Genomic DNA, 16,683 nt, shown 5'->3' with positions numbered 1-16,683 from the left:
ATTTATGCATAATTTATGACTCTAATTGAATGTTTAACAACTTAATGTTTAAACTTTAAATAATCTCATTACAACTTATAGATAATTAATGAAAAAAATATTAGATTTAAATGGTTTTAAGTTTTAAAATTAAATCTCTCCGAACTTTTTCAACAAATGGATAAAACAAACATTACCTCAATTCATTGATCTTCGTAATCTCCAGTCAACTAGCCATAACAGTTTTTAGTTCACATCGGTTTTTATAAGACAATAATTTTTTTTGACAATTTTACATATAATAAAAATAAAAATATGATAACAAAAACAATACATAGATATAATAAATTCTATATAAATAAATTATTAATATAAATTATATGATACTTTAAAAATAATTATAATATATAATTTTTATAAATAGAATACAAATACAAGTGATCGAATCAATATTTTGAATGATAAGTACATCGGATACAACATATCACATTAACGCAAGTTGACCATACTTGAAACTACTTTTGATATAAGAGTTTCCACCATGCTCTAAGATGTTGGCTATTATACCTTATTTTTGTGTAACAAAAGATCTGCACTACGCTAAATTGGTTTCAATTTATTATCATGGAGTAAAATTTAATTATCGGAACCATAATATAAAAACAAATTACTAATATTTAAAATAGCAAAAAACATTAAGGAATAATCATATTTTAAAAATATATAATTTTCAGGCATCAATAAAAAACATAAAAATATTGATATACATCCAAATATGTATGATATATTATTTTAACTTAATTTAATTACTTAAAATAATTAAATTTTAATAAAATAAACTAACATGAATTCTTCTTTTATAATGTTTTAATCATTTTAGTTTTTCATTTAATTTAATTTAATTCTTTTGCAACCAATTTTTTTTTAATTCTTTTAGTTTTTAAGTAGTCCATTTTTTTCATTTTAAATGTTTAATAAAACACCAAAGTTTGATTATAAATTTTAATTTTCAGTTTTCACTAAAGGTATTCTTAGTTGTTGATTTCAATTTTTTTCAATTTTATGCTTATGATTCTTTATCAGTTATTTTTAATTATTGATTACAAAATTTTCAAAATTCAATAGTTTTAATGTGTAGCATACTCTTCCCTCTTCTTTAAACATTCTTTGAACATAACCTTCTTCATTTTCTGCTTGAAAAGTTGAAAAACCTCTCAAATTCCTTTCGTTTTAGCTACTTTTGCTTTGCTATAAACACACCCATTTTAGCTTTACCTGTCTCCTCATTATCTTCCGGCTCTTTGCTTTTCTTTAACCGAGTAACTTTCTCGGAAACTTTTATCTAAAATCTTTGCCTTTTGGATTAAAAAAGAGAAACTTCTTTTCTTTGCTTCTTTGGGTTTTTTACATACAGATTCCTACCTTCCTGGTGAAACTTGAAGAGCAAACTTCCAGTTCTATTTTATCATAAACCCGGCCTCAAATCTTTCTCTTCTTTCAAAAAGCCATTTTCATTTTCAAAAAAGAAAAAAAGAGCCGTCTGCTTTTCAAGTTTGAGTCTCAAGATGTTTGACTTGTTGTTGAAGCCGAAGTTCTATACAAAATGGTTAGACATACAAAGACCTTTTTTTTTTCTTTTTTTTTTGCATGAAATTTTGATGCTTTGTTTTGTTTTTTAAAATTTCATTGTATTTATCGTTTGATTGGATTTTTCATGTTTTGTTCGGTTAGCAAATCGGCTATAAAGATGATTAAGTTGCGACTGGAGACTATAAAGAAGAAGAGAAATGCGGTGGAAAAGTATCTGAAGAATGATGTTGCTGACCTTCTCAAGAACGGTCTTGATGAAAATGCTTACGGCAGGGTAATTACTTCCACTGTAATTCGTCCTTTTCCTCTTTTTTTGCTCAATGATTTACGCATTAACTTTTTTGTAGCAGAGCCTAAAACTTGAGTTTCATAATTACCATATATGATGTTTGTCGCCTATATTGCTAATTAGACATTGTTTCCTTAATGCACTTCTTCTTCACTCTGAAAAAATAAACTATTTAATGCTAATTTTTTTTATTGTCTTTACTTTTTAATTCGATGAATCTTATAGCTCTGATTTTCAAGAACCCCAGAAAATTTGTTTGCTTGTTTAATTTTTGTTGGTACTTTGTGATGAATTTTTAATATTAGTTCTTTTTTTTTTGGGGGTGGTTCTTTAAGCATCTATTTGCTGTAATACTTCCGTTGTCTGCTTATCCTTGGATTCATGGCAGCCTAACAAGTTTTCGACTTAATTAACTTTGAGTGCCTTGTTCCTTGCTTCATTATCCGTGAATATTGGAAACATTTAGGCTTAAGGAAACATTTCCACAGAATTTTACACCAAAAGAATAAAAGTTGAAATATTGGAGTATGTTACGGGACCAGATGTTATGCTTCGTGTGCTATGTTATATTGTCTTCAATTGTCACCCTACTTCATTTGGCAGAATATATTAGTGTCTAGTTGTGAGTTTTGATTAATGAACTGTAATATATGATTGTTGGCGTGTCGATTGAGCATCAGCAGCTGTTCGGGATGTTTTTGTTTATCAGCATGATACTTTGATGACAAGGCAGCATCTTGATTTCATGACCTTAGCTACTGCTAGGTTTTTTGTATTACTGCTGGCATTCATCAGGTTTCATGTGCAATAAGCGTCTATGTTGCTGATGTTTGCTCTCAAGGATCATTGGATGGTCTAAGCACCTTAAATTCCCAACATGAACCAGACTTAGTGATACATATGCAGACCGTCTTATACCTTTGTTTGCGTGCAATTTAATATGAGATTTAATTACTTGGCTCAATGTGCAACCAAGTTAGTTTAATAATTTATGCACGCATATTGACTATATCGAAATTTAATAATGTTTGTGGCCTGCACATGCAGGCTTCAGGTCTTCTGATGGAGCAAAAGAGAACAGCTTGTTACGATTTCATAGAGCAGTTTTGTGAGTGCATCTCAAAGAATCTCTCAGTCATACAAAAGCAGAGGTATTTTGTGACGCTTGAATATGTGCTACTCTATTCGTATTTACAGAACGGATACCTCATCAAGTGCTTAAATCGAACATTTACCCCCCTTTTCCATCTCTTAAGCTTAAGGATATGGGGAAATACTTGAATTTGACCCAAATTTTCTCTTCAATACAGCGAGTGTCCAGAGGAATGCAGAGAAGCTGTCCCTTCTCTAATATACGCAGCAGCCAGATTTGCTGATTTGCCAGAACTACGTGAACTCAGAACTATATTTACTGAGAAATATGGAAATTCCCTAGATTCTTACTTAAACCAAGAGGTAATAAATGGGTGACTTGAAATCCTATAAGATTTTCTCTTCTCCTATGCTTAGGAATAGTGTCTCTTTACGTACTGATCTGGATAATTGCATACATGCAGTTTGTGCAGAAGCTAAAGGCAGAGCCTCCCACAAAGGATACGAAGCTTCAACTGATGCATGACATAGCACAAGAGTTCTCTTTTGAATGGGACTCCAAGGCTTTGGAACAGAAGCTGTTTAAACCACCTCCATTAGAGCAAGTAAACTTCCTCCCTAGAACCTTGTAAAACCAGTATCTTGTTGGAACATGAGTACAGAACAATTTTGAATGCTTTTTGATGTTAAGAAATCTATAGTTATTACGTTTTAGTTACTGTAGATCTATTTGCTTTCTCGTACCGCTTGGCTTTAAAATGCTTTGATGCACTGGGGAATGCATTGGGCCTTTGTTAGAAGGTAGAATAGTTAGGAGGTTTTAGGGACATTGCATATAGCTAGGCAAATTGTCTCATTACAGTAAATACTTGTGTCTCTGAAGATCTTTTCTAAGGCTGATACACTTTGTGACTTTTCTTGCAGAACAATGCTGATGATGATAGATACAATTTGTATAGAAGCAAGAACGACACATTTGAGAAAAGCAACAATGAAGATGAGAATGGATTGAGCAACTTGCATAGGTACAGGAGGCAAAAGGGAAATGAAGCAGACCTTACTTCTCGTGGGATAATGGAGGATACTGATGATAAATTCAAGCAGAATAGCAGCAGTGAAGATGAAGTTACTGATCAAGATATCCCAAAGGGTAGTTCTGCTTCGGATGAAAGTGTTTCTGAGGATGGTATAGAAAACAGAAAGCCCTTTTATTACAGGTTTATTCCTCCTCCCTATGTTAGGCCCGCCCTGGGTAAAGAAAAAAGCATCACAGAGGACCCCATGGCACCGAATGATAATACCGAGAATGAGAATAACAATAAATGGAATGAACCTGTTGGTGAAAGTAAGCCAGAACCAAGATCTGTTTGGAGGAGACCTTTGAGACCACCACCGGGTTCCAAAGGTTTAAGTGGTTTTGGAAACAATGTAGCTGCAAATATGAGTCGGACATCCACACAAATGGAAGGCAGAGATAAGAGGGATGAAGAAGAAAAGAGGATGGATGAGCTTTTGGTGCATTATAGTAAGAAGAAGTCGCCTTTCGAATGGGTGAGCAGATGGAAGACAGCAATTCTAGCACCTCCTCCTAGAAAACAAGAATCCGAAGGCACAAGTAAAGCTCCAGGCTTACGAAGCACTAAATCCAACCCTATTTCACTTCCAGGCAGAGTTGCATCTTTTTCCAAAGAAACAACAAGTTCTTCTGAGAGAGCAGGAAGACACACCCGAGCTGCCTCAGATGGGTTTGCTGGGCATGTGCATCCTAAGCTACCAGATTATGATGATTTGGCAACTCGTCTTGCAGCTCTAAGGCAGCAATAAAAGAATATTTACACAGTATTATGAGAGTATAGATATTACCTGCATTTATATTCTACCTAGTAATCTTCAGATTTGAAAGGCATCTATAGGAATTTAGTTTGTTGTTTCATTCATTCATTACCATATATAGCTCTACATTTCTTTATGAATTGCTCGTTCATTCATGTAAAAGAAAAAGAAAAAAAAGGTTGTAAAAATAGATTCGGATACATATATAGATGATATTACTACGTGTTTATTTACATACGGATTTTGACTGCTTCTCTGTAAATGATTATAACTTTTGGAAGATGAATTTCAATCTTCACCATTAGGAGGATATAAAAAATTGATATTGGACAATTTATGGTGGAATCATTGAAGAAGAGGAAGGGGCTTATGATATACATGGTCAGTCTAAGATGCTAGTGTTAATCAACTAAACAAAACCCCAGATTCTTTTAGTCCGGCCTCGGCTTTCTTCATTCCTGTCTGAAGTTTAAGGCATTCCCATGCTACGTTTTTCCAGAACGCTGCGAAAATGAAATTGATTTTTTCCTTTGAGGATACAATGAACTAATTAGTTAGTAGTTTGGACTGCGACAGATAACATGGGATGTGTTTGCCATATAAGGAAGGGGACCATTGCTGATTGTTTCTCTTTGCTTCTCAAGATTTTGCTTGATACTTGTAAAGATTAAACGTCCTTGAAAAGAGGCCTTACCCGTATTATAAGACCCTTAAGTATTAAAAATTTAAAAGTCCATTTTTTTAAAATAATTGTATGAATTAATTAAATTAAATCATATTTCAAATGTACCAATTTTTTGTTCTCACATTTTTATTGCAAGGAATTTTTATTAGAAAATTACAATCACAGCTTCCGCGTAACAATCAAATAACTAACTAATACAAGAACAAAAGTACTAATTTTTTTTTTTTTGGATGTTTAAAAAAAAGGAGGGTACATATGAGGAGTTAGAGAAATATAAATATATTCGTACCTGACAAATGGTTTAAAATTCCCAACAAATTTAAAGCAGAAAAAACAAACCAACAAAAGAGCCAGACATTGCAATTTTTGTAAAAAAAAAATTGTAATTATTATCTAATTGTGTGGCTTGTTTGAGTCACCCAGAGTAGTCTGTCTTCTATTTGTTCTCTTCTTGTACATGAAGATACGCATTCGAAAAAAGCTGCATCAAGAAAACAAAGTCCTACCAAAGCTTTGAGAAAGATAAATGGAGTGATAAACTATCATTAAAATCAGATTTTTATATTCATTACACCGAATCTCAATTTTTATTAGAAAATCGTATGAAGGCAATACAATGGGATGAGAAATAAAAAAAAAATTAGGGTAAATTCCACCAACACTCACTCAAGTTTGGGATAACTGACAAAACAGTCACCTAAGTTTCATTTCAGTCACTCAACTTTCGAAAAGTTACAAAACAGTCCTTTTTACCGTTTTCTGTCACAGACATAATGACAAAGTGACATGGCAGATGACGGTGTCCTTGGTATCAAAAAACCGTCCAACTGCCCGGTTACTCTCACTTTAACAACCCTATCAGCACCATTTTAGGGTTTAAAAAAAGAAAAAGAAGAAAAAAAGAAAAAGAATAAAAGGGGAAGGAGGAGGAGAAAAAATGGAGGTGCCTCTAGTGATTCCAAAATCAATTATTAGGCTTATGGTCTCTCATTGTTGTCACTGAAACTACGAACAAATTATGTCATCCGCACAAAGCCCCTGAAACCCAATTCACCATTTTTTTCAAAGAAAAAACATATGTCTGATGAAATTTTCTTACCTACTCTGCAACTCTTGATACATTATCTTCCCCAACAAAAACTTTACATCTATGTAATATATTGAAGGTATTGTTTTAATGGAGGAGGTACCATTTTTGACTAAGTCACAGTGGATGAAAATATAGTAAGATTTGGGTCATTGGGTAAAAATCATTGGTATTGAAGGTAAGTTGTTTGATGCCAGAAAAAGACTGGGATCAAACAGGCGATCATACAGTTGAAGACGGACTAGTGGGTGAAGCTGGCGCCTCTGGTTTTTGGACAGACTTTTGTCTAAGAACAACTCAAAATTTTGACATTCAATCAATATAATGGGTGGCAGGGAGTAATAGGACTTCTACACGGCTTACCTTGTATGCACCTTTACATCAAGCCGCAATGAAAGGTGGTTAAGGAAAAGCTAAAGAGTTCCTAAATATTCATCCAGGTGCTGCAAATGTCAGGATAACCAACCGATTGGAAACAACTCTTGACATTGCTGTAAGGGCCAGACACATCGGATTTGTAGAGGAGGTAGTCAAGTTGATGAGCGTATCAGACTTGGAACAAAGGGACAAATCCAGTAACATTGCGCTTTTCGTTGCCGCTGATTCGGGTATTACTAGGATTGCAGAGGTGATGGTGAAAAAGAACAAACTTTTTGCAGGGTTAAGGGGTAACTAGGGGGTGACACCACCCTGCATTGCTGCACAAAAAGGCTATTGAGACATAGTTTGGTATCTTTACAATGTGATCGTTGCTGAGTATCTTAATCAGGAGGATTATATTGGGTTGCTTATAGCAACCATCACTACTGATTTATTTGGTATGAACTATGAAGTGAAGTCTATTAGATGTTTAATAATGGTTAGGGCTATTAAGGGTGTGTTCTCCATTGCTTTAAGGATGAACTTTTTCTAAAAAAAGTGTTTTTCTCTTAAAAGCAATGAATAATACATATCATTGGGGCAACTTTTTTAACTTTTGGGATGAGTTTTTTTAGAGATGAAAAAGCAGTAAATTTTAGGTTTTCAGCCAAAAAGCACTTTTGGCTGTTATTTTACCTTTTTAACATTACTTTTTGACTTAAAATGTGTTTGATGTTATTATTTTGTGTTCTCTTTCTTGGTTATTTAATATGAGTTTTATAAATGTGTTAAAAGCATTAATTAAAAATAAAAAATATTTTTAAAATAATACAATTATGTCAATATCTAATTATAAATATTTAATTATTATATTTAAATATTTAAATATAATTTATATATTCTAATTAAATTTAATAAATAATTAATATTAACTACTTAGAAATATTTAAAATTAATATTATATATTAAAATATTAACAATAAGTTATAATAAATTATTTTTTATATTTTTGCTAAAATATCATAATATTAACTAATTTGAACATTATTTAAATACATATTTGTTACTTTATAATATCATGTCTAAAATGAACATTTTACTTCTCAAAATCACTTTTTGACAGCAATATCAAACACTTAAATTTTTCCAAAGCACTTATCAAAAGTACTTCTCAAAAGTACTTTTCCACAGCACTTTTCAAAAGCATTGCCAAACTGGCCCTAAGTCCATACTTTATGGTCCATTTATAAATAACTGATCAAATTCTCCTTTTCTACTTAGACGTAGCTCTCTACTTAATTCAGCACAATCTAGAATTGGCTATCCTGCGTGATTCAAATAGGGAGACGACACTCTATGTTGTTGAAATGGTTGAGGAGTAGCCTCTAAAATCGTTCTTGATGGCGGCGTGGGGAGCTCTGGTGAAGCAAAAGAGGGTTTTATGGCGGCGGTTACGAGCTAAGTTTTGCCATTGGACGATATCAGAATCGGTTCTTGGATGGAATCCTATTGGGTTTCCGTAAGAGCACTTTCTCTTCTTCTTCTTCTTCTTCTTCTTCTTCTTCTTCTTCTTCTCTGTTATTAAGGGTTTTTTTCAATTTTTACTGTAAATATCCAATGTGGCAAGTTAACTGGCCACATCAGTTAGTTAACTTGCCACATCAGCAGTTAAGACACTAATGGAAACTATTAATTGGTGACTATTTTGTCACTTTTTTATAACGTTAGTGACTATTTTGTTATTTTTTCAAAGTTGAGTGATTGAAATAAAACTTAAGTAACTGTTTTGTTAGCTACCCTAAAGTTGAGTGACTATTGGTGAAATTTACCCAAAAAATTATGTTAAAAATTTATAATTAAAATAATCAACGCTAGGAAAATCATCCATGATTGCATACCTAATTATGTCTTTTACATAAATATATTATTTATTTATTTGAATGCGAGAAACAAAAAAAAAAAATCCCGTCTAAAGCAACCATCATGATTAAAGGGGAAGCAAACAAAAAACCCACTTTCCTCTAAAAACCTACATGATCTTCCTAACACAGCCCTCACTCCCATCTGGTCCAAAGTAACATTTCTCTCACACTCGACACAAGTCAATGGCTCTCTCAAAACTCGAACAACAATCACCCACACAAGAACCGCCGTCGCCATCCCACTGCTACACTGCTTTACCAACCCAACCTCCTGATGAAAACTACGTCGTTTTGCCCTACTACTCCCCCGAGGGACGGCTCCGCTGGTGCGGTTGCCGGATGCTATACACCGGCACGGCTTCCTTCTTCTTGTTAGCTACCTTGGTGTACATTTTCTGGCCCTCCGACCCCGACGTTAAGATCGTACGGATGCATGTGAACCGCATGAAAATCCACACCGTACCCATCATAGCGTTGGATATGTCTTTATTGATTACGTTGAAAGTGAGGAATTCGGACGTCTACTCCATGGACTTCACCAGTTTGGACGTTGCTGTCGGGTACAGAGGGAAGATGCTAGGACACGTGACGTCGGAGCAAGGTCACGTGAAGGCGTTGGGGTCGTCTTATGTGGAGGCGGTGCTCGAGGTTAATGGGGTTGAGGTGTTGTCGGACGTTGTGTATTTGCTGGAGGACCTGGCCAAGGGAACTGTCCCGTTTGACACTGTTACGGAAGTCGCCGGCTACCTCGGTCTGTCCTTCTTTAAGTTCCCTTTAAAGGTAAAAATAAACTTTTAATTTTATATTATTATATTTGCTTTTCTTGGAACCTATCTTTCGTCCCTAGCAATATATGTTAGTTTAGGTCAAATTTTAATTTTAGTTCTCCTACTATACTGAAATTTTAGATTTAATCCCCATAGTAGTTTTAAATTTACAAAACAATTAACGGTTTGTATTAAAGTTTATTAACACTGTTAATATAGTTTACAGTTAATTTGTTAGTACTCTAATGGAAAAGCTAACAGTGTGGCCTACTGATAACATTGTAAAAGTAGAAGATCAAAATTATGCCAAATTAGAGGGGATTAAATTCAAAGTTTAAATATAGTAGAAGGACTCAATCTAGAATTAAACCTTTCAGTTTATTATAGGTTTCAATATTGACAAGATTGAAGTTGAAGGCTTGGTACTTTAATTTTTAGATGGCTTCTGTACAAAGAACTATAATGGTGCCTTCTTCTCGAAATATTTAGGTATATTAAGCTTTAAGTTTTGTCTTTTCATGTTTGGGGTGAAATGTTGATTGACACAATAATTTTGTTTTCCTGGAAAGCAAAAAAAAAAAAAAAAGGAGAAAAAAAGGTAACTAACCATTAAAGCTGTTTTATACCAACTTACCATTTGACTGAACAAAATGATGATATATTATTGCAATGTTGATCTTCATCTTCAAAATTTTCATTCTTGAAGATGAAGATTGATTATTCAACTTGATGATTGCTTAAGCTCATCAAATTAACACCCTGTTTCGAGAAACACAAGGAAATGGGATTTTTGGATTAACAAGCATTAAATATTAATGTTGTACTACTCTGTTTCATGATTTTAGTCTTTAGATTCTCTTCATGTGTGTAATAATATTGAACAGGCGAAAGTCTTATGCGAGATTGTGGTACATAGAACCACTCAGACTATCGTCCGCCAAAACTGCTACCCTCAGGTACGGACGGAGCTAACAATTCACGCATGCGTGTTGAGTTTCGTTTTATAGATATTGTACTCTGTTTTATAAACTTATTGTCAATTTGACCCTCGCATAGAAATGAAGTTGGAAGCGATGGGTACGAGGAATGAAGTGGAATGGATTGGATTGCTTGCGGTGCAGAAAAAGCTGAAAGATTAACCAGTGTTCCACAGCCATCATTGTAAATAGAAATCGAAACAGGTTTCTTAAACTTGTGCAGCCTATTATTTCATGGTATTGTAATTATAGTATATCCTGTTTCCATTATGCTGGACGAATTGGTTAATCTGCATAAAAAAATGATTTGGATTTTCCCATCAGCTGCTTTTATGATTGTTAGATAGAAAGTAGTAATAAAATAGGAAAGTGAGGGATGGGAACAGAAACAGGATAGTAAAACAGGGATGGTTTGAAGGTTTGGTAGTGATCCCGATGGACGGTATTGTGACAGCGGCGAAAGATGATAAAAGAAGAAAAAGAGGCGGAGATTACAAAAATCGACCACGTGCCCGAGGTGGTTTGGGTTCCGGTGGCTGGGATTTGATTTGTGGTTGGTGGGTATCCTCCACTACAATCGTCAATCTGAAAAAAATTTGAAAAAATTGAATGTGAGGCTAATCAATGCCTCTGACACCATGGAAGAGATTTAAACATTTTTTACTGCTAAGATACTAGTAAGTATGAACTGTAGAAGTGGCTAACCTTGTTATACGTTCACACTTAATCTATTCTTTCCCATATTTATAATCATAAAAAATTAAAGAAATCTAAAACAATAGGTATGCCCATTATAGTTTATTGGTTTTTTAGCTATACGGTCCTGAGCCCAAAAGAAAATTTTGGGTATTTGTTTTTTTAAATAATAAAAGCCCAGTTAAATTATTCAAAAAAAAATCTAAAACGATGGGGAAGAGATAAATTACGTATCAATTAAAATTTTAAGGGAATGAAATTCCATATAAATTAAGAATCTAGAAAGATAAAAGAAAAAGATATAATTAATGAAATATGAAAGTAGTTTAATAAACATAATCCCATTATTAATCTAAGGTTCTGCATTTGAATATGAGTCTTGGATCTGTGGCAGCTACCCCTAATGGGGAACTGTTGTTTTGGGCTGCACCCATGCCCTAATACTCCCCAATCCCCATTTGAATATATTTTGCTGCATCTATTTATTATTCCTTTTCGAAGAGCATCTTAATTAGTCTGAATAATAATGTTTTGAAGAGTTGTTGTAAAAGCATGAAAATTCAATTCTAAACGGTTCAATCAAGCGATTATGCTAACCCAATTATCAAATTAGCCAGTGCATGTAGCTGAATTATTATAATAATAATAGAACCAAAGGAAACATTAATTACTCACCATCACATGCAGCATAATTTCAGGATCAAATATTGTAAGTCAAATTAAGCTGAAATTTTGGTTTTCTTTTTTGAAAAATAAGATAAAATAAAAGAATTCTATTATTAGCTCATAACAGGATTTTGACTTTGGAAGCATGTTGTTGCTTCGTATATAACTACCATACAGCATGAATATCCATAAGCTTTTACACTCTCGCCTCAACAAGATCTCAAATAAAAACCCACAATTTCTAGCTTCTCCTTCACAATGGAAGTTAGCAAGTTGTGCAGCTCAGGCATCCAGGAGTTGAGATGGAGAAGCAACCGTTATGACCGGATGCTTTCAATCAGTGTGTTGACGACCACATCAAAGGTGCCGAGGTGGAGGCTGCTATGGCGGAAGTTGATGCGGGAAAAGAAGAAGGTATTTGCTTGTACATCAAGGACTACTTCTGGGGTGCATAATGTTTCTTATGATCCTCATACATATGCACAGAACTTCGATCAGGGCCTGATCCCAGCTGATCCTGATGAATTCTCCAGGTCTTTTTCAGCTAGGTTTGCTGTTCCCTCGAGGGTTTTTGACAAGACTGGATTCATAGGTTGATCCATGTATTGTTGAGTTAAGAAAATAATATATAGTTTTTTTTTTTTTTTCACTTTGATATGATCAATCTACTAATGTTAAGATCCACCAAGCTTTACATATTTGGTCATCTTAATTAATGAAAACATATCTACTCTTCTTCCTCATCTTATCTTCTTGTGTAGCTTTTTTCTTCATTTAATACCTCGGCCGCCATATTTCCTCTTAACTATCGGATGCCACGAACCGATAAGAAACTGAAGATGTGTGATCACATTTCATGGTTGAATATTGCAAACCTAGTCTGGCAAACCTGTAGAGCATATTTTCATTTTGTTTTCTTTAGATTTTAAGTGAAACTTGAAATATATTATAAACATTAATGATTAAAAGGATTATATCAAAATAATTTTTAATTTTCAAATGGGTATTATCCTATTATTTTTCTGAAGATTGCAGCGATGTTATATGGGAAAAAATAGAGGTAGTTTGAAAACTGAACACTATTATTCAACTTACAAGCTTTTATAATGAAGAATCACATTGTTGTTCCTGTTTAGTTGTTCATTTAATCATTAACTAATCAACACTGCAAGCTTTCTGCTAATAAGAAAATTATTTTAATCAATTTTCATTAGTGGCACAGAACTTGCTTATATATATATATATATATATCATGCAACTTCCCTGTTAGGTTTAGTAACAGAAACATATTTTCTTTTTTCTCTTCAGTTCAAAGCATGAAATTGGGCTTTTTCAATCCTGGTTTAAAAGTCCTTTTCATACAGCTGAAATAATTTTTTAAAATTATTTTTATAAATAAATGTTAACTTTTGAGATTCTTATGGTATGTATGGTTAATAGTATATCAACAAATGAATGGTGCAACCATATGTTCATACATAAGGACCCAGATGTCTCACCAGTCACTAGTGTTTCCATTTGCAATAGTTCAGGTCACATCTTAAAGTCTTAGAAATGCAGAAATAAGGCCCAGTGAGAGTGTCATTTGGTGCATGGCTTGACCCTTCTTTCAAAAGCTTGGAACCCCAGTGTTTGTGTTGATTTCCTCAATTTGCATGTAAGGAGCTAGAACTGAAGAAGATAACAATTACAAATAATACGTGCATGATATTATTACAAAAATTAACCATTACCCTGATCCGTATAAGCTTAGATAGATCCATTAATTCAATCACCATAATCAATAAGTATGGTGAAAATGGCAAGAGAGATTTCACAACAAACTTTATGAATAGATAATATGAGAAAATTTCCTAATTTCCAATGCAAGAAGCCTCAGCACAGGTGAAGATTTTGAGTTTAGAACAGATAATGGGCACTGCAATTCTGGTTCTTTTACCTAGTCATTCACCTTCACTTCTCATGTCCGGGCCCTATCTGTAACTTCGACGGACCATTTGATGGAGCCTAAACATCCACTAAAGGAATATATGATTCTATGTTCTTCAATCATCCAACCACAACATGTGGGCTGCTTTTATAAGTTGTATTATTATTGCAATCAGGGATGAATCTTGACCAAAAGTGAAATGAGATATTTCTTGAATGCCTCAAAGTTCCAAGTAACTCAAAATTGGTTTATCAAAATGTAGTTTTCATCAGATTTATCTAAAGCTTGGCAACTGGTATTGCATCTCAATTCTAATCACTCTTATATAATAGTTAAATTTTAATTTCGATACGTATATTATGCTTAAATTTGAGATTTAATTTTATATTTTAATTTTTAATATAATTTGGTACCTCAATGTTTATAATGTCATCATTTAGTTTAGATAATTTATTCTTATTTCAAGTGAGTTTTTTTTCTTGAAAATAAATATAAGGCTACTAAATTCCAAAGATAGAGAGTACACAAACTCAAAGCATATTGTAACTTTAAATTTTAGACATGAAATCAAATTTAACCCTTTACGGTTACATCTTGTGTCAATTTGACCCTCATTCTTTTCTAATTAAATTTATTCTTCAACTTTTCACAAAAATTGAATTTAGTCTTAAACCTTTTAAAAGAGTTAAATTATTATTTCTTTAATAAAAATACTGACTAAAATGTTAGACTTTTAAATATAACTAAATTTAATTTTAAAAATAAAATTAAATTGACAAAATATATAAATATTAAAAACTAAATTACATTATATCTAAAATTTAACCCTACAATTTAGCGTAAAATAATTAATGCAACATTAACATAGGTTAAAAATCATACTATTTTAATCATAAATGTGAGGGTAGTTAAAATAAACCGGTGCTAAGAAATTCATTGCTGTGATTACTTCGAAAGGAGAATTTGTTATAACAATGAAAATCACAATAGTGTTTAGCATCTTTGCACGTCAAACAAGGAAGGTCGGAGCCACTTCAATAATTGTGGAGTTAATCTAAAAAAAAAGTTTAAAATATATACTTTATAAGAAAAATAATTTCTTTCTTGCTAAAACTCCTAGAATCTTTAATTTTTTTATTTTATCTTAATTTATTTTAATATTTATAATGTTTTTAAAATCTACCTATTTTCTCACTCTCTTTTAAAGACTTCTACATGGTAAATGGTCAATCTTTTAAAAATTTAAGTGGGTATAACATTTTTTTCTTTTTAATTTTTATTTATTTATCTCTAGAAAATTAAGATTGCAGACTTTATTTTTCATAGGTTAGGACTTTTATGTAAGATTAAGTGTTCATTATTGAATTGTTTTGAGATATTGGTTTTGTATGAAATTCCTAACATCTTGATTGAATGATAATTTTTAGATGTTGATTAATACAAATCATGAAAGAAAATTAGGTTTTATTATCCTTTAAATTTTTGAACATTGATTAAAATTTTAGCATGTCTTTAGAATTTATTGTTAATAGTGTGATTACTGTGAATCTTGTATTTGACATATTGTATTCTCATGGTACCAAAAATATTTAAATGGTCTATATTTTTGTGAAAAAAATTTAATTACCATTTTATAATCAACTTACATTTAACCATTTTATGTATTAGTTTATAGAGTGTTAATGTTACTTTTTAAACATTTAATTTTTCAAAATTTAACACTACAATAAAAAAAAACTCTTAATTTTACCTTTAATGACCTGCACATAAGTGTTGGAGGCAATACCTATACATGCGACTATGGTAGCAATTGTGCATGCAAAGAGACTTGGCCTGGTGACTTTGAAAGTCTCCAAGGGTGAAGGTACCCTCTGAGTGCAGTTAGTGGGTTGGTAGACTTTTGAAGCCTTCGACTCACTTTTAAGATACTTTGAGAACAAAGGGTTCGGATGTCCCCAATGCACGCGAGTACTAAAAGTGTAGGACAAGTTTAGAAACTTGTGGTGAGTGTTGGAACACACAAGTGAGCACTAAAATATTACAAAACATCGTAGGTGTGAAATTAAATATTGTATTGGTCCAATCCTAGGGAGGCCTATAAAAGATGTAGGGGATGCCTTTGACTCAATGAAAGCCTTTAGGGTACTTCCACCACCTCAACCATAGTCTTAAACTAGATATTAATTGGCTAGTATATTTTGATCATGCATTTGTTGTATCATTAATTAGTGGATCCTATATGGGGTTTGGCCTATAAATGGGAGGCACCCACCAATGGAAAAGCGCAGGTGTACATAAGTTGTATTAAGTAATATGAGCTTATAGCTTTCTCCTTCTTAGCATACTAAGTTACTAACTCTTGTATTTGGTATATTAGAGTGCCTATAGGCTTTCTCGTGCATGTATTTAGTAGAATATTTGAACATTGAGTTTTGGCACGTGTAGGCATAAGTCTTGAGCTTAATTAAGGGAGCATGACAATAGGGCTAAATTCTCAGCATATGATAAGTGTTAAGTGAATCACGTTTAATATGTAAATTTGTTACTACTTTAGATAGTAAATGAAACTTGTTATTATATTTTAGTTTTATTGATACTTATCATTGCACTTTTAAACTAAAGATAAATTTGCCACTCTATTTTAATTTTATATTGAATTTTGTCACTTCACTTTTGTATGATTGAATTATGAAACTAAAATTTGATTTTTATTATTAAATTTTACTATTCAATTTTAATTTAAATTAACTTAAATTAAATTTAATCAATTATTTTTAAGAAAAGACAACTTCACTAAGATAATAATAGGA

At 32.5% G+C, this 16,683-nt stretch overlaps 2 protein-coding genes across 2 annotated transcripts; both read left to right on the top strand.

Annotated features, from left to right (window-relative positions):
* The first annotated feature begins 1,025 nt into the window (after positions 1–1,025).
* LOC108450812 (uncharacterized) lies at positions 1,026–5,116 on the top strand. The gene is made up of 6 exons (XM_017748585.2): positions 1,026–1,585; positions 1,711–1,843; positions 2,906–3,009; positions 3,169–3,313; positions 3,415–3,555; positions 3,875–5,116. Exons 1-6 carry the CDS (start codon positions 1,545–1,547, stop codon positions 4,772–4,774), a joined length of 1,464 nt encoding a protein of 487 aa, XP_017604074.1. The 5' UTR covers positions 1,026–1,544; the 3' UTR covers positions 4,775–5,116.
* Positions 5,117–8,859: 3,743 nt separating this feature from the next.
* Positions 8,860–10,904, top strand: LOC108452350 (uncharacterized). Its single transcript, XM_017750128.2, has 3 exons — positions 8,860–9,617; positions 10,489–10,560; positions 10,661–10,904. Exons 1-3 carry the CDS (start codon positions 9,021–9,023, stop codon positions 10,664–10,666), a joined length of 675 nt encoding a protein of 224 aa, XP_017605617.1. The 5' UTR covers positions 8,860–9,020; the 3' UTR covers positions 10,667–10,904.
* Positions 10,905–16,683: the final 5,779 nt, after the last annotated feature.

The sequence above is a fragment of the Gossypium arboreum genome, chromosome 5 (assembly GCF_025698485.1).
Source record: "Gossypium arboreum isolate Shixiya-1 chromosome 5, ASM2569848v2, whole genome shotgun sequence".
NCBI classification, from domain to species: Eukaryota; Viridiplantae; Streptophyta; class Magnoliopsida; order Malvales; family Malvaceae; genus Gossypium; species Gossypium arboreum.
The sequence above is the reverse complement of the archived record's forward strand: the minus strand, read 5'-3'. Positions and strand labels throughout refer to the sequence as shown.